This window comes from Dermacentor albipictus, chromosome 1 (genome assembly GCF_038994185.2).
Source record: "Dermacentor albipictus isolate Rhodes 1998 colony chromosome 1, USDA_Dalb.pri_finalv2, whole genome shotgun sequence".
NCBI lineage: Eukaryota > Metazoa > Arthropoda > Arachnida > Ixodida > Ixodidae > Dermacentor > Dermacentor albipictus.
Window position 1 is genome coordinate 252,813,702 of NC_091821.1, and position 19,438 is coordinate 252,833,139.

Here is a 19,438-nt window from a genome sequence, read left to right on the forward strand (position 1 = left end):
AACCGCTGCGCCATTTTTGTAGTTAGAATTCGCGGGTGTTTCTCGCTATTCAAATACATAGGACTTTGCTGAGACCAAGAGAGCTGTTCGAGTTATCCGTCAGTTCGAATGAAGAAATTTTAAATTATTGAAATTTCACTGTACTTCATTATGAATGTTGTCCACCCTCATGGCCAACAGGGGTGTCAATGAGTTACTTTGGTGGGTAAGTCAAAGCCAGTGCTGAAGCCCAGAGTGCACCACTGAAGGACCATGAAACATTGTTTTCTATCACGTCTTCGTCAGTGAGATGACTGCTTTTTCTAATGCAGCTGTCAATGCTAACCTATCTTTGCTGTTGGCGGGCATGCAGAAATAGCTGCACAACAGATATACCGTATTTACTTCCATAATGATCGCACCCCTGAATTTTGTCGTCAAAATTTGATTTTTTTCTTTCCCGTGTAATGATCGCACCCCGAACTTTTTGCAGCAATATGTTGTCTGCCAAGTCTAGCTAAGGATGATCGCGCTTACCATTCGTCGAATGCTGTCAAATGCTGTCAAATGCTACGCAAACGATTCTTGAAGACATACTCAGCGGTCTGCACCCACCAAACATTCTTAAGCACATGCCCCATTTCATTTCTTTCATCACTTTCTGCACTTCCATGAAAAAAAAAAAAAGCTACAACCAAACTTGCCTTGGCTTTATTACTTGTAGGCTTCATAATGGTTTTGGTCAACAACAAAAAAGGCGGCTTTCGATTCTTCTTGTCTGCACTCGTGGGCACTCAACAAATCGCGAGCGGCAACGGTAGTGGCCACGTTTACACTGATACGTTAGAAGTGTGCCCTATTCATACGCCGACACTTGTAACACAGCTAAGATATTCGCTCACCTTTAGCGGAAACGTGCCGTATTAGGATAGTAAAGACAAATGCCGCAGTTCTTGCAGCATGCCCGCCATGTGTTTCTATGTCCCTGGCAGCTAAGCGCGCCCATCTCTGTTTCTGTCCCCTCAAAGTGGACATGGCTATGTTATTGTCTCAACTTGCCAATATTAGCGATATTACTCATTACTGATACGGAAGAAACTGTTTCAATGCGCGTAATGTATTCGCGAGAAGAAAAAAAATCGCATTCGGTGCGTTCGGCCTGCTCCGCCGGCAGCCATTTTTGTTTTGGTGTGCCGCACCAGTCCCACACTATTGCAGCGCAATTGTATAGCGGCAGCTGCCTACTTGACCTGTTGTCATCCCAAAGCAAATGCAGGATGAAAAAAACAAATTTCGCAGGAAATTTAACTCGCGTAATGATGAATTTGGGTCAATTTTTTTTTTACAAAAAAGTGCGATCATTATGAGAGTAAATACGGTATCACTACATGAAACCGGAGGCTTGCAGGGCTCTTAGGCACATCTCGAAATGTGGGTAGTAACCTGAGTGATGGCCAAGAATGTGGAAGCAAACAATCCCGTCTTTGATTTCTTATTTCATCATTCATCACCCCGTTTAGCTGACGCCAGCACTAACAGTGGCATGGCTTTCTCCGAGCCACTGACGTAGGGCAAAAAGAATTGAAAATGTAGTGTATAGTTATAAAATATGGTTTCAAGACATTTAAAACCCTTGAAGCAACCAGCGTGAAAAATAAATATGAAGGCAAGGAAGATGGACACAGTGCTGCCTTCCTTGCCTTTGTATTAAGCTTATTTTTTTTTTTCATCTCACTTCAAGAATAAAATACAAACTTGCTCAGCAAGCCATTCTTCTGATAAAAAAAACCATGACTGTGCATGTGGGGCAGTTCATTGCAGCGGTGGTTAGACAATGCTGCATGCCTGAAAAGGCATCCTTCTCCACATTCCACAAGCCATGTGCTTGCTCCACTGTTTGCATTTTAATCTGGCTTAGTGTTGTATGTGAACACATCCCTGAACCATTGTACAGTGTGTTGTATGCACAAAGCTCAAGAGATTGCAAAAGTCGTGGCATTGGTAGAGTGCAGTGGTGAGGCAGTAGCAGTACTGTGTGAGCTTGCCTACCAACTTGGCAGTATGGCTGGTCTGGCACGTTGGCAAGTAGGTTACAGGTCGTGGGAGTTCTACACTGCCGCATCAGATGAGTTTTTATTAGCAACGTTTTGTGTTGCCAAATTTTGGTCTAGTCAGCACGAGATGGTCAGTAAATGTACATTATAACGCAGAGGAAGTTATATGTATATTGTACGATCCTGGAGTCATGGCCTCACATGGTCTGGCATCACACAGAGGGTCGCTCTCTAGCCTACGCCGCCGGTGCATCTTGTAACAGGTAGCTGGCCTACGCTACCGAAGCGTCACACGGAGGCTTAGCAGTGCCCATGCTGTCTTCCGAGCTTACTTGATGAGGGTTGCTTCTTTAGTGAAGAGTACGAGGTCGAGAGGACGAAGGACGGAATGGGGGCATTATTTACATAGGAGAGGCATACTCGTACTGGCCGGAGCATGGAGTGCAGTACATCATTCTCATAACTTGAGCTACTGGTCAGACCCAGACTACATCTTTCTGGCTGAGCATGTCAGAGCTCACTTTCACTTGCACAGGGCTCACTGTCCCAAAGAAAGATGGGGATGCTTGCAGACAGGGGTGTCATGTTTGACTCCAATCGCGTGTTTTGGCTCCTGGTATGGCCCAGTAGTGACTGTAACGAAGCGGCGTATGAAGCACTTTTACAGGTGTAAGGTGTTCCTTAATCACAGCGTCGTAGTTGGCGACCACATGCCATCCATCAACCCCGTAGCCGTCAAAGGTGTCTTGCCTTGGTGTTGCCGCTGGCCTGTCCGAGGTGACGTATTGTGAGCCTCACGAAGCGATTTGTCACAGTAGGGCAGTAGAGGCTGGAAGGCTGCTTCTCCCACTGGCCAATCGTAACAATATATATTACTATATAGGAAAATATTGCTTCATTAGAGCAACATCTTAAATGCATGTTTCTACAGGAATTTCAGGGGTAGTTGCAATTGCTTCGTTTTCTTCACTAATTTGTTATAACCCATTTGATTATAACAAGATTTGACTGTATAAGCTTTTCACAAGCCTGGCACAATTTGCAGGTACAGCCGCCAACTGTTTATTCGGGCCTCACGGGGACTGCGGAAATGTCTGAATAAACATGTGTCCCAAAAAGCAGATTAAGAAAAAAAAATGTCCTTTATTTCCATGCACTTATTCGAGCTTGGCAGTTGCAAGGTGTCCAAACTTTCGGCAGTTGGTATACATTATGGTCTATGGGGAGAATGGTGGTACCGCGAAGCAGACCGAATAATCGAGCATGTCCAAATTTTTGGAGTCCGAGAAATCAGTCGGCGACTCTATTGTTTCATATTTCGTAGTTTCAAAGTGCAACGCAGCACTTTTGTGGCGTACTGTTACTGTTGCACTGTTAACAGTGCTGCTGATGTTCACACTTTTTAAACAAGGAAGCGTGCAGGTAGAAAAAGATTTATCCAATAAACACGAATTTTTCTAAGAAACTGCTGCATGTGTGGGTCCTTAATGATTGTTATATGGCCCCTTTTAATGGGCTGCTGGTGGAAACAGTACCAAGTGCACCTAATTACTTTTTTATGGTTTTCAAATTGATTGCAACACTGGATATTAGTAATGATGTAAAGCTACTTTGTATAACTGCTTTAGTATGGCGACTGTAAACTCCATTATTGAAATTGTCCATTTTGAACCGACATTTTTATACAGTAGTACAATCGGCAAGAAGCAAGTGTATACGTAGTCATGCATATATTGGGACTCTTTCCTGTAGCCAGTCAGAGTGCTGATATGGCGTTAGAGCCATGAAAAGCAGATTTATATTACATGACAGAGTATACTATATTTAGTAGTGTGTACATCAAGTAGTTTCTAACATTTCAAATATTCAAGCTTTGTGTGATCATACAATATGGAAAAGAGTAAGTAAAACATGTTCTTAATGCTTCTGATAATCTGGGACTGCCCCCCCCCCCCCCCCCAAAAAAAAATATATATATAAATATATAATTGGAACCATCTTTGGTGGTTCTATATGGCTGCATGTAAAATACTTTATAATTGTCTTTTTAAAGCGTTATTGTTTTCCTTCTTGGCATATTGTTGACGCTCAGCTGTTGCTTTTATGGTGATCTGAAGTGCTGGATAAACATGTTGTGATACCTTTTATGCTTGTATTAGTAGGCCATAAGACACGCACAGTGCAGCACCTAAAATGTGCGTTCCTTCAATGCCTTCATGCTTGGAAGTAAAGCAAGCTGAAATTTTACTGTGCTATTAAATATAAATTCAGGGTTTTTACATGCCAAAACAACTACAGTAGAACCTCATTGATACGTTCCCGCTACATACGTTTTCTCGGTGCCAGCGTTCTCAATCTAAAACACAAGAAATAACCCAGTAGAGTTACCCTCATTTTTTATTGTTTCATACGTTCTCGGAAAGCACAATTTTCCGGCACGAACATTCAGGACGTCGCCAAATTGTGATCATACGATACGCTTTCTGGCCGCTAGGTCCCATGTAAACAAGAAAATGCACAAGGCGTGCACGATCAAGAACAGTATATAACTGCCCGCTGCGGCAGCTTCCCCACAATACTCGCCCGCCTGTGTCATGTGAAAACGCCGGTGCGCACTGTTTCTCATTCCGGTTCCAGCAAATCTTCTCCGGGGCATTCACAGCTATCATCGCTAATCTTATTGCGATAAGCACCTTCGCCTATCTGTTTCACAGTGCGTGGTGCCGTTGGAAGTGCAGTGCATGCTTTTACTAGGCAATAACCGAAACGCGCTGCCGTTCCCTGCTGCAGATTGCGATCGTATACGTATGTTTTCCGGCTGCTAGATCCCATGTGAAAAAGAAAAGGCGCAAGGCGCACGCGATTGAGAACCCCGCCTGTGTCGTATGAAAACGACGGCGCGCAGTTTCTTATTCCGGTAGCAGCAAATCTCTGCCCGGGTCATCGCACACCGCATTCACAGCAATTGCCGCCAAACCTATTGCGATAAGCATCTTCACCTATCTGTTTTACAGTGCAAGGTGCATATATATAGTGCCATTGGTAGCGTACTGCATGCTTTTAGTAGGCGATAATCCAAATGCGCTGCCATTTTCTTCTTCGGGCGGCACGATGTGGCCTTCACAATTCGCATCGGCGGCATTCGGCATTGCCGATCAGCTCGATTTCGTTTCAGTTTCCCGTCGCCCTCTTAAAACACCTGGCAATAGGAAGACAACAAAATAGGTCTCAGGCCGCCAGAGCACCACCAGCTCGACGTGCGACGGTGTCTTGAGCTGCAATGATCCACGCGACGCTTCGCATTATGTAAATGTCAACAATAGTTGAGTCTGTCAAACTTGTTTAGTTACTTCGGATCGAACATTTTCATGGTTAATGTTTCTCGTGGCTTTTTCCAAATTGTGTGGATGAGGTTATACTGTATTTGATTATGAACCACACCACACAACTTTTGGTTTATGTTGACCATCTGGGGTTCTTTAATGTCGACCTTAATCTAAGTACACAGGCGTCACTCCCATTTAAATGCGGCTGCCACAACCAGCAATCAAGTCTGTGACCTTCTGTCTAGCAGCGTAATGCAAGAGCCGCTAACCCACCGCTGCGGGTATTGTGCTGTTAGGTGTGGCATTGCCACATGTGATGGCTGGTCACATCTAATTCCAGGGCAGACAGTCTCTACACATGACTTATTTTTCTGCCTGTCGCACTTTGTTTCATTATGCCACCATTTTTTTTTTTCAGGTTGAACAGACTTCTTAAAGTTAACCTGTGATGGATAACATTGTTCCAACTTTTCCATAAATGCATCTGAAAAGTTGGAACAATATTATCTATTAATTACCTATATAAGAAATTGCAATGTACAGATGGTTAATTAGCACAATTCACTAATTAACATGTATAGTTGTTCACTTTAGGCTGCATGTTGCAATTCAGAAATTGAAGCAGAGCAGTAGTGAAACCAAAAGACTAGCACACTTTCAAAATATGTGGCCTTAATGTGGGCTCACCTGCCCTGGTTAATGGCTATGGTGTTGGCCTGCTAAGTGCGAGGTCGCAAGATCAAATCCTGGCCACGGCAGCCACATTTTGATGGGGGTAAAATGCGAAAACACCAGTGTATTTAGATTTGGGTGCACGTTACAGAACCCCAGGTGTTCCGACTTATTCCAGAGGCCCCCACTACGGCGTGCTTCATAATCAGACTGTGGTTTTGGCACATAAAACCCCATAATTGATATTTATTTTAATTTGGGCTAGAGAATACATTGGTGTTACAGCTAAGTTTCCCGAAAGCATGCATCAAGTAGTTTGGGATAATTTTGACTGTACTGGCAATAAATTTTTTAGCATATTGCTACATGCTACTAGAAGATGATGTTGACCCTTGGATTTAGTTGGACGTACCCATAAGTGGCCACTGTTTATCTGATGACAACAGGCTTTGCCCAATGTTAGCTGGCTTCTATGTTGGCCAGTGCTTGCTACCCTTGTAAATACACCCTGTAAACAGTTTCATTGCTGTGTTTTTGCGTAACAATATTTTGTGTCGAATGTTTCGAAAGTGGCACTAGTCTTAGGATTTCTGCTATATGACTTTACTACTGCACAATTTAGCATGTGCCCTAGAGTGAATAGTTAATTAGAGAATATTCTTAAAAGTTAAGTCTGCCTCGCTAGATAATCCGCCTGAACAGGCTGAACTATGCTACTTGCCCCATGCAATTTAAAAACAAATTTTTCAAAGTAAGAAAACACATAGCATAGATGCTCTGTGTTGAGCACTGACAAGCAGTTGCCATAAGTCTCCGAGTGCTGCCTACATCAGCATTCAGCATTGGTATGCATTGCATTTCAGAATGTGGGTATACTTGCAGAGGCTTTTTCAGCATGCAGTCGCCTACATAAAGCAGTTGACGCTTATTCGTGCACATTTATACTGAACGTGTGGGGTAAATCAAATTAGCAACTGCCATTCACAAACTGTTCATTCTTCACACACCCCCAACTATTATAAAATCTGTGTGTGTAAAAACAGAGCCCATTCAGCTTCCGCTAGCCATATTATGCTGATACATGTGATACTAAATTTGTTAAAAGGAGACTTCCATTATGTTTAGTGGAAACTCATTTCTGGTAATTGGAAAATATTGGGGAGCAGTAGTCATGGGCTGTTTTGTAATCAACTAGTGGACTTATTGCATATTTGAAAATTGCTGGTTGCAGGCGGTATTGTGCACCAAAGTGAATGCTGCTAAGGTGCGGCAGGCAGCGTATGAGGTTGTGCTAACTGTGGGCAAAGCACTGATCAGATGGCAGCCAGAGGATCCCGGAGCAGCTATCAAGGAGCTTGTGTCCCAGCTGACGGCTGGCTTCACAGGTGGTTCCTACCTAGTCAGCTGCACCATCTTGGCTCTCTCCACTGCCCTCTACGAGTTCAAAGGTACAAGTGCCCGTTTATGGTGCTCGGTGCAGATTTGTTATGTGCTGGTGCAAGATGTGTTCAAATATACCAAAAGCTGTAATAAGACATTCTTAAACTTGTACTTGCATAATGGGTGCTATTCGTAAGCTGCTGAGAAGTTCTTTGTTTGCATTTCTACCATTTACATAGCTCACATGAACCAGTGGACATGTGCACTTGCACGAGTCTTACGCACACCTTCTTTCTGAAAAAAAAAAAAGTGTCTAAAATTGCCTGTACATAACAATCGGATACGAAACCTAAACTGCATTCGCAGTGTTGATAACAGCCTGCCATCAGAGCCGTCAGATGCTTTGTCATCACCATCACGAGATGGCAGCAGAGCACGTTTTCATGAAGGTTGCTGTGGGCTCAATTTGTGCTCGACTGCAATCACTTTTGGAGAAACTATTATTTGGATGAGATTTCGTGCAATTCGGCACTGGATGCGTCAGCATTTACAGCCACCAGCATTTCTGGCACTCTGCTAAGCTCGCTATCTGCGAAGTGAGCCAGAAACACTCCCGGTCGCGAAGGGAAATCGTAGAAGCATAGTACATTACCAAAGCAGGAGATAATTGTGTTAGCACAACGTCACTCAGCCTAACAAATCTTGAGATAAATTTTCTAGGTAAGCACCTTTACATGTAGGCAGTATGAATGCCTTTTAACCTTTTTGGTTATTGTTATAAAAGCTGGTTTATCGTTCAATAAATTTTCTAGTTGGCAGTACAGCGCTTGTCCTGCTGTGTTTGTTTTCAATTACTGTCATCCTCTTCTTCGTGCTGCTTCAAGTTTTACTCAAAATGAACCAACTTGCACAAATCAAGGTATTGCTACTTCAGATGCACAGCCACGTAAAACCTCGTGAATGTGATAGTAGTATCCCTAAAAGTGATTGCTAGGGAAAACTGCCTTGTGCGCTTATCTGTGGCCACTAAAGTGAAAATGGTGACAAAAGTGTGCCTCTTTTTTGTGTGAAAGCTGGTTTAAAAAAAAGAAAGTTTCCCTTCTGTGAACATAAATTCTGCATGTTCCCTTTTTTCTAATCGTGACCGTAAGGACAGGTTATATTTTGTGCAAGTTTACATTCAGGTGCACTTTTATTTTTCGTGAAAGATATTACGAGGTAATTTTATGGAGACAAAGATATCTTAAAATTTCTTACAAAAAAAGAAACCCTTTCCATCCCATGCTCTTATTGAGCGATGAACCACTTGTGCCATATGAAGATACTTTAACTATTTCAAAGCCACAGAAACCCTACAGGAACTGTAGCACATTTTATGCTCTTATACTTTCGCTTGGCCATTTACACCATTTTACCACGTTTGAACAAATGAACTACTTCGAAAAACGTGCTTGGTGCATTATAGCTTGCACGGCTGCTGCGCCATTAAAATCCCAAATCATCATCACTTTTATTTTCTTACTTTAAGACCGTAAAAATTGGGTGCACGTTAGAATTGTATGTATATATTATTGAGCACAGTGGAATACTAGTGGTACGGATAAAGTTGTAAAGCAACTATGTAGTACAGTGAGACATTTTTGATTTGGCACTCACATTATTTTAAAGCCTGGATACTGGTGGAATTGTCCCAGTACTCACACGCACACGTATGTGTGTTCATTGAGTAAGATACTAACTAAAGATGTAACCTAATCAAACTTGAATTTAATAAGAAATATTCAAAATATTGAATGCCATTTGCCATCTTACTTATGGCACGGTAAAATGAAAATGCTTACAGCGCAGTATACCCACCTGCATAGCTGTTTCTTACGCATTCGTTCATTGGTGACCAAGCACTGCTGTGCGCTGCTCTCCTGCCTGTGTAAACTAGTTGTAAACTAGTTGTAAATATAGTGCTTCTATGAACATAATTCCTAGTATGCCCAGAGTGGGGTGTCACCTAAAGTTTTGTTCACCAATGTTCACTGTATGGAGGAGGATGCAGCCAAGTGTTGATGACTTTGTAGTGACGTGCCGTATAGCTGGACAGAGAAAAAGACAGAAGAGGGTAATGGGGGAGGGTTGATATTGTAAAGATAGGGAGCTTGTATTGCTGTACAGTGGAGTCCACTTTTAACAATACCACTTTGAACAGCATGCAGAGTGATCATCTTTAAGTTTTATGGAATTTTTAAAGATCGCATGTGGCAGATAGCATAATTCTTGTCCTTCAGCTGAATTATTTGAAGAGGCAGACATTATTAGCATGAGAAATCGAAACAGATATTTAACTAATAAACAAAAGCTCACTAATTAACTTCTTAGTTATATTATGACACATATTGCAATTGACTAATTATAGCCAGTGACCTTGCAAGACATTTCCAATTCAAATGAATTTCCAGGACGACCCCAGTTTAGAGATATTATTTTCGAAAGTGTGGAACGAAATACATGGGCATTCCAGTTACTTTTGTGCTTCAATGCATAAAAGAGCGTTTTGTTAAATAGGTAAGTGGAACAACAGTGCATTTTTACGATAAGTTTGATGGCGTATATCTCCAAAATGGTGTCATTCTGGTAAATTATTCCAAGTGAATATACCTTGCAAACTCATTAGCTACAATTAGTAAATTGTAGTATGTGCTGTAAGGTAATTAATCTGGAAGATAATTCATGATTTTTGTTAATAAGTTGAATATGTGTTTCAATTTCTCGTGCAAGTAATGTCTGCCTCTTTGAGTAATCCAGCTCAAAGACCAGAATTATGTTATCTGCAACGAAAATATTTGTAAAATTAAAAGTGATTACGCTGTATGTAGGATATAACATTGGGAAACAGAGGCACCGTCAACTACATAATGTGTTCATTACTAAAATAAACTTAAGAGTTAACGGTTTTAACAGTGTGAGAGGTCTCGCCAAGATCCCTCTCAAGAAGACACGGGGACGCGGGTTGTGGTGACCAAAAATTGTGAAAAACTCGATATTTTTTATTGCATTTTTAGAGTGTACAGCCATTATTGCATCTACATTGTTAATTTCGTACCGATAACATCAGTATTTTAGCCCCAGTGAAGCCTTGTACGACATGTACTAGCTGAATTTCAGGCGGAACTTGCGCTGAAACGTCACATTTTCCGAAACGCGCGTCTGCTCTTCCACGTGTGCTAGCGTGGACATCTTGGTCTCATCTGAAAGAGGCGACTTTTCCTTTCAAATTCCCGCCAGAACAGGCCCCATTCAGCCATTGGCCACTTAGAAAATGCGCTAAACAAAACATCTGGAGTTGAGGCTTCTGCAGCTGCTTACCAGCAGAGCTGAAGCTAGTGCTTGCCCCAGTTACACCTCTGGAAGCAAGCTGCCCCAGCTGCAGTCTGCTTACAGTGCTTTAGCTCTTTTAATGTAAATGCTAGGCTAATTAGGAAATAAAATCTTGTTGTTACTAGCTAAAATATTATTTTTGACTGAGTACTGAGCGGCAATAAAGCACTTCCTATTCTCCACTACAGTCGACTTCCATTAATTTGACCCTGACAGGACGTACGAAATGATTGAATTATCCGGCGAGTTGAATCAACAAGATTCAGAAAAAACAAAAACACACTGCTGATTCGTTGGGCAGTATTTGGCCTATTCTAACATGCCCTCGAATCAAAAGTGCGCACATTTTCTACGTGTCCAAAGTAGAAATAAAACGCACCTGATTTTTTTGCGAGAAATATGGCTAAGAGTGTAATATGTGTTGCACAATAGTGGCCAGTCTCTTAAAGTTAGGTATGCTGTATGTTTTTTTTGATATATGATATATGATTGCTGTACGCTAAAATTGGCTATTGTGAAGATGCTTATAGATTCTGTTTTGTATGCAGGTATCTACAGCAATGACGTGCTGAATGCCGTAGTTGAAGCTGTTGAGATTGTCATGGCATCACATAATCGAGAGATAGTGCAAGCATCACTTTATTTTGTGCGGATGCTCTTTGTCATCCTTTCCACAGAAGAACTGGCTCAGCACTTGACCAAGCTGGTAAGTTGAGGGAAAATATAGTTGGCTTGTTCATCTCTGGACCTCATTATCAGGTCTTATGGTTAGTTGAATCTGCATAATCATTTGAAAGCACATTGAGCTCACTGTAGTTTTCATCACATACTGCTGAACTTCCTTTTGCAGTCTGGATCTGTGATTATTGGCATACCGTGTTGTAGTTGCTTGTGTTGCAGATTCCTTGCTTGCATAATAGTTGTGTTGCTTGTTAGTGAGGATGCTGTAAACTACATGATCGTGTGGTGACTGGTGCGTCTTGTTTGCATGTGCATCCCTTAGATTCCCAACCTCTGCTCCATGTCTGAAGACTGCCGGAAGCATTTCCGGATGAAGCTGAGAGACATTTTTGTCAAATTGATTCGAAAGTTTGGGTGAGTATATCTGCACAACCTTGTACTCCTGAAAAATAGCTTTGCTTAGCTTATCTTCAAAGTTTTTTTTTGCTCTAAAGGGGCCCTGATAGCAGGCAGGTCTTCCCACTTGTTGAATGAATTGCATTGGTGACCAGTGCTTGCAGTGTGGACAGCCAGGCTAGCATAGGTAATGAAGCCTATAACACAACTAGATACCAAATGGGAGCTTAAGCTGTTTTGCAAAATCGGAGCTCGAGCTGTCGTACAATAAAAATTTGGTAGTGGCCTTCCTGGGAGCTACTTGTGCAATACTTTCAGGCATCTCCCTGAATAAAGCTTATCATTTTTTGTGTAGAAAATTTCTTTAGCCTTAGTTCGTAGGTGTAGATTCTTCTGGTGAAGATGTAATGTGATCAGTTCATCTCTTAAGCCAGCTGAGACATTTCTGCCAAAACACCTGTAGGTTGGGTATGGTTGAAAGTGATAGTGCAGGCAGATGTGGAGTTAGATATTGGCTTGATTCATCAAGATATGGTGCATACTATAGTGAAGGGCAAGCAAGATTGTTATTGCTGCAGTGTCTATTGAAGCATGTTTCATACTTTTAAATTACAATAAAAATTTAAATCCAGCATTATGTTATTTGGCCATGATTGAATAATGTGGCCATTTACTTAGCTTCTTGAAAGCTAAAAGGCATTGGTCTTGATTGGGAAAGAACTTGTGTATTCTATGATGTAATAGTTATGCGGAAACCTGCAAGGTGGAGAGAAGTAATTAATAAAGGGAAAGTGAGACATCCACCCATTTGTAGCAATTGCTACAAGGACGAATTGCTACCAGGACGAATTTTTCTTCAACTGTGAGGCTTTTCTTTCGAGGAACCCGTATGGGTTTCCTTAGTAGCGATTGCTGCGAATGGGTGGATTTCTGATTTTCCCTTTATTAATTGTGTATTCTAGAACCCTGTGATGTTACGAAGTCCATAAATCGCTGCTTTAGTGCTTCTTTTTTTGCTTGTTTCTAGCTATGAAAACATCATTGGACTCATACCCGAGCCCTACCGTAAATTAGCTGTCAAAATCCGCAAAGTTGAGAAGCGAAAAAAACGGAAGAAGGATGAAAAGAGCAGAGAGCACCAGTCCAAAGAAAAACATGATGATGATGTGGCCAGCAGCTCTGGGATCCTTGGACCATCTGGGGCAACTGAAGGGTGTGCTTTTGTTGTTTCTACTTGCTCTTTCACATGTTGACATCATAGGTAGCTTGCCAAGAAGCCAGTGTTAGCATTTTGTTGCAAATATAGTGCTAGTCTGACAACTGCTAGGTTTGAGCTCAATGCCTGGCGAAGCAACCTGAGGTTTATCATTAATTTATAAAATGCCTACCAGTAGTACCAGTACCAGTGGTGGCAAGAACTGGTGTCTTGGCAGTGGCTAGCAAAAAACAAGCCAGGAGTGCACATGAAATTGCAATGTATAGCATGACTACACAGATTTTTAGCATCTTTCATTTGTAGTGCCCTGTTGAGATGTTGAGGCCCTAATAATGTCACTAAAAATTATTTTAAACATGTTCCATTGATAAACACTTTTCAGCTATTAGCCTTAAATTGTAGTTTCTCTGTTCACTTCATCCATACCTCAAGTTTTGCCAAGACATATTTTCTACTGCTTGAAGGTGTCTTGCCACCATCCCTGATGGTGTGCTAAGTAGTACTCACAGTATTGTTAAGAAGTAAAAGACCACGAAGTAAGTGGCTCTATTTTATGTCGTTTTTTGCACTCCACTCTTACAGTGCATGACATTGCACTGTTATTCTCTTACAAAAACTAGTTGTTGTGGATACATTTTTCTCCACACTGTATGCTGTTGTGCTGAGTTCCTCAAATCTTCTTCTAGGATTGAGCAGATCTTACAGGACAGCAGTGAGGATGAATCTGACGATAGTGATGAGAAAATTCCAGCAAGCAGAAAAGGCAAGAAGGCTGCACCTGCATGGATTGAGGAGCAAGGAGAAGATGACATCGTGGACTTCCTGGATAAATCTGCTGGAAAGCAGATACTGTGTATGTATACTGTGTATTGTGAATATCAAAGTGGGACTTTTTTCATGTGTGAGGTAACATCCACTAAAGCAGCCTGGCTCCACATGTCTCACTTTTCAAGTACCATTGTAATGCTTTCATATTCTTATCTGCACACAGCTACAGATCCTAAAGCACCACCAAAGAGCAAGGGAAAATGCCCGTTTGAAATGACTGAGGATGGACGGCTGCTGATTCTGGACCCAGAGGCTGGAAAAGTTGACAAGGATGGTAAGAAGCCCATCTTTAAGAGGACGCTAAACAGTAAATCCAATGAAGTGCCCTTTCTAGTCACTGTTTTCACCAATTTTGCAGTAAGGGGTAGATTACTACAATAGAAGAGAGATTAAATACCAAACTTCAATTTTTTTAAGACTTTGAACTGTGATACGTCTGCATGAATTTCAAAATATTTTTTCATATTAAGGCCATTGTGGCGCAGTAACAGAGGTCGAAACTTGCTAAGTTGTTTTTAGCTCCTTTAGAATACAAATTCTAATAGAACCAACAGAGACCCGCCATGGTTGCTCAGTGGCTATGGTGTTGGGCTGCTGAGCACGAGGTCGCGGGATCGAATCCCGGCCTCGGTGGCCGCATTTTGATGGGGGTGAAATGCGAAAACACCCGTGGTACTTAGATTTAGGTGCACGTTAAAGAACCGCAGGTGGTCGAAATTTCCGGAGTCCTCCACTACGGCGTGCCTCATAATCAGAAAGTGGTTTTGGCACATAAAACCCCATAATTTAAAAAAAAGGACCAACAGATGCTGTCAAAACCCATGACGTAATGGCGAGCAGGTGCGGGAACTTACAAGGTGGCATCACCACCAGTTGTTAGTTCTTGCATGTTTTCTGGTTTATCAAGCCAGCTCTTATTGTAAGAGTGGCCTTTGTTTTTATTGCAATAGCTATCTATATGGACACTCAAGGCAAATTTTCACCGTCGTCACCACGGCCGTGATGTTCTTTATAAAGTCCAAGTGCAATGCGGTCGCCGCCACGTACTGTGTGCTGTAGGTGTGAGCTAGAGCTGAAAAGGATGGTGGCTTGATGCGGCGGCATCTTGTGGGGCAGATGCATGCGGTCTCGTGTGGGCAAAGGAGGGAGAAGGGAGGTGAGCATGTGCTAGACTGGGGGAGGGGGGCACAGGGAGGAGGAGCCAGGCTGGCGCCTGCTTCCTCTAGTGGGTGGTTGAACACGATCGTGCACGGAGGTAATCTGCTGTGGGTACAAAGGCTACGCTCGCTCAGAGTTGACGTCTTTGTGTGCGCTGTGTTTTATTGCGTCTAGTTCACATTGAAGCGGGAGGCAGCCCATATGGCAATTTCACCGCTGCTGTTGCTCTTCGCCGCACCAGTGTTGTCATAGCGAGTGCTCTTGGTCATAGAGCGAGATCTGCTCACGCTTGCCTGTGCACACGCGACACCGTGCTTGGTAAAGAATTAGTGAATAAATGTTTATTGCAATTTATACAACCAATGAAACTACAAGTCTTGCTTTGTGTTGTCTAATACTTTGCCATTGCAATCAGTGCTTTGCTTTTCAGGCGAAGCTGCGACTATTTTTGTGGTATAGTATTATAGAACCATAATTTACTACTATAGCATAACTTTATTTTTTCTTTAGTGTTCCTTGAAATTGTGTATGCCATATGTCCCCTTAGGCACTTGATGGCACATGATTCGATACACTTTTTGCTACTTGTAGAGCCAGCAAGTGACACGGAAGAGGCAGCAAATGATCTTCTGGAGGCACTGTCTCACTACAAGGTTTGTAATGGTTTACCCTACAAATGCCTGTTTTAAGTGAACCATGATTCTGTGAGCAAAGATGGTGTAAACACAGAACGTTGTGTTCACATATAATTTAAAGAATTCAAACATAATAGACTGTGTGCCTAGCTGCTGAACTTTTTTGTCAAAGGCAAAATAACCAAAGCCAATACGATATATTAGCACGCGAGTGTTGGCCAAAAATTAACGTTCATCTCCTCAAAGTTTTCAAAACACGTGACAAAAGCTCTTATAATGCAGGTAATGGTCTCTAATTGGGAAGTTAGCCTTGTAGGCCACACATATATCCTGAAAGTACACTAAATTTCTGTGTGCTTACACTGCTTGGGCTTGGCTTTTTCATGGCTTTTGTGTCCCAAAAAGCTGATGTTGCTCCCTCTTGAATAAATGTTGTCTTGAAATAAATCTTTAAGGCAGCAAATTCTCATCCATAAGGTGCATGCTTAGATCATCATCATCAGCCCATTTTATGTCCGCTGCAGGATGAAGGCCTCCCCCTGCAATCTCCGATTACCTTTGTCTTGCTTAGTTAACAAAGTGTTTCAATTGTCAAGAATTTTTTCATAAGTAGAGAAGCTATTTGGATTCTAATGGTCTGTGTTCAGGCTTTTTGTAGTATGCATCTGCTTTTAGGGTGCATGTATTAGCACGTGTAAAAAGCAATAAGATGTGCGCTTGAAATATCCAGATGAATTATTTGCTGGCATTGTTTCTAACCATTCTTTAAGTTTTTTAGCCATTCATCTAACTTATTTATTTCTAGTGATAATTTACAGATGTCACCTTAAGAAACCAATAACTACATGCTTAAAGGGACCCTGAAACGATTTTGGCGATTTTCTACAAACGTACTGAGTCGTTAGAGTAGGTCCTTCTGATCATTAATTGACACATCTAAGTGCTCTGCGTAAAGCGTGTAATTTATTATAAGGTTTTAAAAATGCACATCGCTGTCGATCGCAGCGCACTGCTCGGCGGAATTTTAAGCCGCCCCTACCCATATGATGCAAATAACCCATATGACGTCACATGGGCGAGCTATCTGATTGGCTGACCAGGGCGCGTGGTCGATAATTTTTCCAACTTTATGGTGAACAAATGATGCTCGTAGTAGTTGGAATGTTAGTTACTTTGTTTTTGTAAAAAGAAAATAACTTAAAGAGAATACACAAGAATAGTTTTTTAGTACACTTGAGCACTTCCGGCACACGGCAAGTGTCGTCTGCTTGTGTTACAACGTGCGCAGTCTTTGACGAGAGCTCCGCCGCCAGTGTCGATCAGTCTTTTCGTGAGCACGATGAATCACCCTTGTTGCGTTGTGGGATGCAGACGTAGCGACTGGAAAGATGTGAAGTTGCGAAATCGTGTCTCTCTGCAAGGCAGCATACGAGCGAACTGGCTGCTGCGCATCGGACTGCGGCTATCCGATAGGCGCCAGGATTTGCGCGTTTGTGGCCGTCACTTTACAGCAGAAGATTACTAACGCAATAGCGTTTCGCAAGTCCGGTATTAGGGCAAACACAAGCGCAAGGGGACAGGGTCTGGCCGCTTGACTGCGCCGGGATGAGCCATGAGATGAGCAGAAAGGTAAATGTGAATGGTCTGCATGGTGCAGCCACCTGGTGGCACAGAGCTCAACCATACACAGTAGCAGCAACGAAGTGCATTCTTCTTTGCTGCTGGTGTGTATTTTTCGCAGGAGTGTAATCATCAACACGTTGTTCTTATAAATGTTTAAAATGTTTTACACTTGGTTAGAGCAATATTAGCGCTTCGTTTGACTGGTTAAGCGCTGCGCCAACAAGTGTGGACAGTGCAGACCGATCAGGCTGCTCACATACGTCTACTCTGAAGTTCCTTCATCAGCTTGAGTTTATGCCTCCAGTCATTTGCCGAAATGACCAGCTTGCCTGTGGTTACCGGAATACCGGCCACCTTCGGCACTACGACAGAATGCTCGCAACGCACGCTGCTTCGATGGCTCTCGGTCGACGGCCAAGCGGCCAGCGGAGAGGTCTCGCGCGGGAGGAGGCGTGCTCCAACAACCGGAAGTGGACGATGTGACGTCGCATCGTGACGCAGGACCAGTGAAGGCGGAGCTCAGCGCCGCTCGCTCAGCGAGCGAGTTGAGGAGGAAAGGCATGGCTAGGGAGGAGGGTAACTTCTAATCGCTTGTAACTCTATTAATACATAACGCTTCACTTAAATTGTGGTGCGAATGTTCTACTTAAGCTGTACCCTATGCGCCTACAAAATTTGTCCGAACCGTTTCAGGGGCCCTTTAAAGGGGTGGAGACATCTAAATTTTCGTTCATGCGTTTGTTGATTCAAACGTTGCGCCATGCTTCAGGGAGCACGATACACACAGCGGGATTCATATATATCCGATAAATAATTTAATAATAGCATTATTATACCAAGCGATTTCGGTTTCGGTTTCTGGGCTCCGGGGGATGCTATGACGTCACAGAGGAGAAAAAGCAACATGGCTTGGTCACGTGGGCCACAAAAAATAGTGACGTAAAACTATGCTGCATCGTCTGCTCGCGCATACGCGTGCTTGCCAGCAGAGGTCAACAACTGGCGATTCGAAGTGCATGTCGCGATTATTATAATTATTGCGAAGAGCGACAACAACGGTAAGAAAATATTGCGGCTTGTGTGACTCGATGATTCATTCCGAAGTGCCGTAAGCTTTAGCTTTGAAGTGAACCGGAAAAGGCCTAGCGACGACATCGGAGGCGCCGAACGATCAGAGGCGGTGAAGCTGCCGTCGGTGCCAGAGTGACCACTCCTCGGTCGCTGATTGTCCGCTTCGCCGCATGGCTGCCGCACAAATGGGTCCCGGGTCCGTCCTCTGTACGGCAAGGAAATCCCGCCGTTCACGAGCAAAACCGCCGTCGCACGGGGGCCCGCGAACGGCAAACGGCGTGCGGCGAGTTTCCGTGCCGGTAACGTGGACGGGCCCTCACATTGAGAAAGGCCAAGCGAACGAGAGACCACTCCGAGCTGCCGAACTATGCGACTATGCGAGGAGAGAAGCGGACAACACGAACGCCGCATATGCTGGTCCCTTTCGGAGTCGGCCGGCTAGTGTTACACTCAAACGTGTAAAGGCCCGTCCGCACGGCAACTCGCCGCACGCAGTTTGCCGTTCGCGGGTCGCCGTGCGGCGTTCGTGTTGTCCACTTCTCTCCTCTTGTGTCCGTGTCTGCACGCCTTACCCCTTCTTTGCATTAAGGAAAGATTTTTATATGCCTGTAGCTCGGTCATGGTGGAGGCTATGCTCGGTCGCTCGGTTCAGCAGGCTCCGTAATCGGCATTTCATCGCTACTCATCATACGTCACGTTTTTGTGCTAGTGTGCTATGACGTCAATATTTTCGTTCCTCCTCTGTGACGTAGTAACTGCCGCGCTAGCGATGGGTCTGGACTATGAGAAGGAGTTTTTAATGACTTTTTGGAGCTGAATTAAAATTATTTTGAAATGTTTGCAGCGCCCAATACCTCGTTCTGGGTGTCCTTGCATACGGAAGCAGCCTACAACATGCTTTTTATAGCCTCAAAATTTGGTGTCCCAACCCCTTTAAATTCTCGTGCCATAACTCGTGCCATTGAAGTTCTGAGATGTATAAAATGTGCACTATTAGTTTTGTTCTGGTGGAGGATTGGATGGAGGAGCTGTATTTCTTTAAAAACAGGT

The 19,438-nt window shown here is 43.1% G+C and overlaps 1 protein-coding gene across 4 annotated transcripts in view; it reads left to right on the top strand.

The window, feature by feature from the left end:
* LOC135901293 (RRP12-like protein) overlaps window positions 1-19,438 on the top strand; it is a 156,475-nt gene that overhangs the window by 136,247 nt on the left and 790 nt on the right. For all 4 annotated transcript variants that reach the window (XM_065431040.1, XM_065431031.1, XM_065431055.1 and 1 more), the window contains 7 exons: window positions 7,263-7,479; window positions 11,329-11,486; window positions 11,784-11,875; window positions 12,885-13,070; window positions 13,760-13,926; window positions 14,065-14,175; window positions 15,651-15,712. In XM_065431040.1, the coding sequence (XP_065287112.1) occupies window positions 7,263-7,479; window positions 11,329-11,486; window positions 11,784-11,875; window positions 12,885-13,070; window positions 13,760-13,926; window positions 14,065-14,175; window positions 15,651-15,712 (993 nt within the window). The remainder of the gene's footprint in view (window positions 1-7,262; window positions 7,480-11,328; window positions 11,487-11,783; window positions 11,876-12,884; window positions 13,071-13,759; window positions 13,927-14,064; window positions 14,176-15,650; window positions 15,713-19,438) is intronic.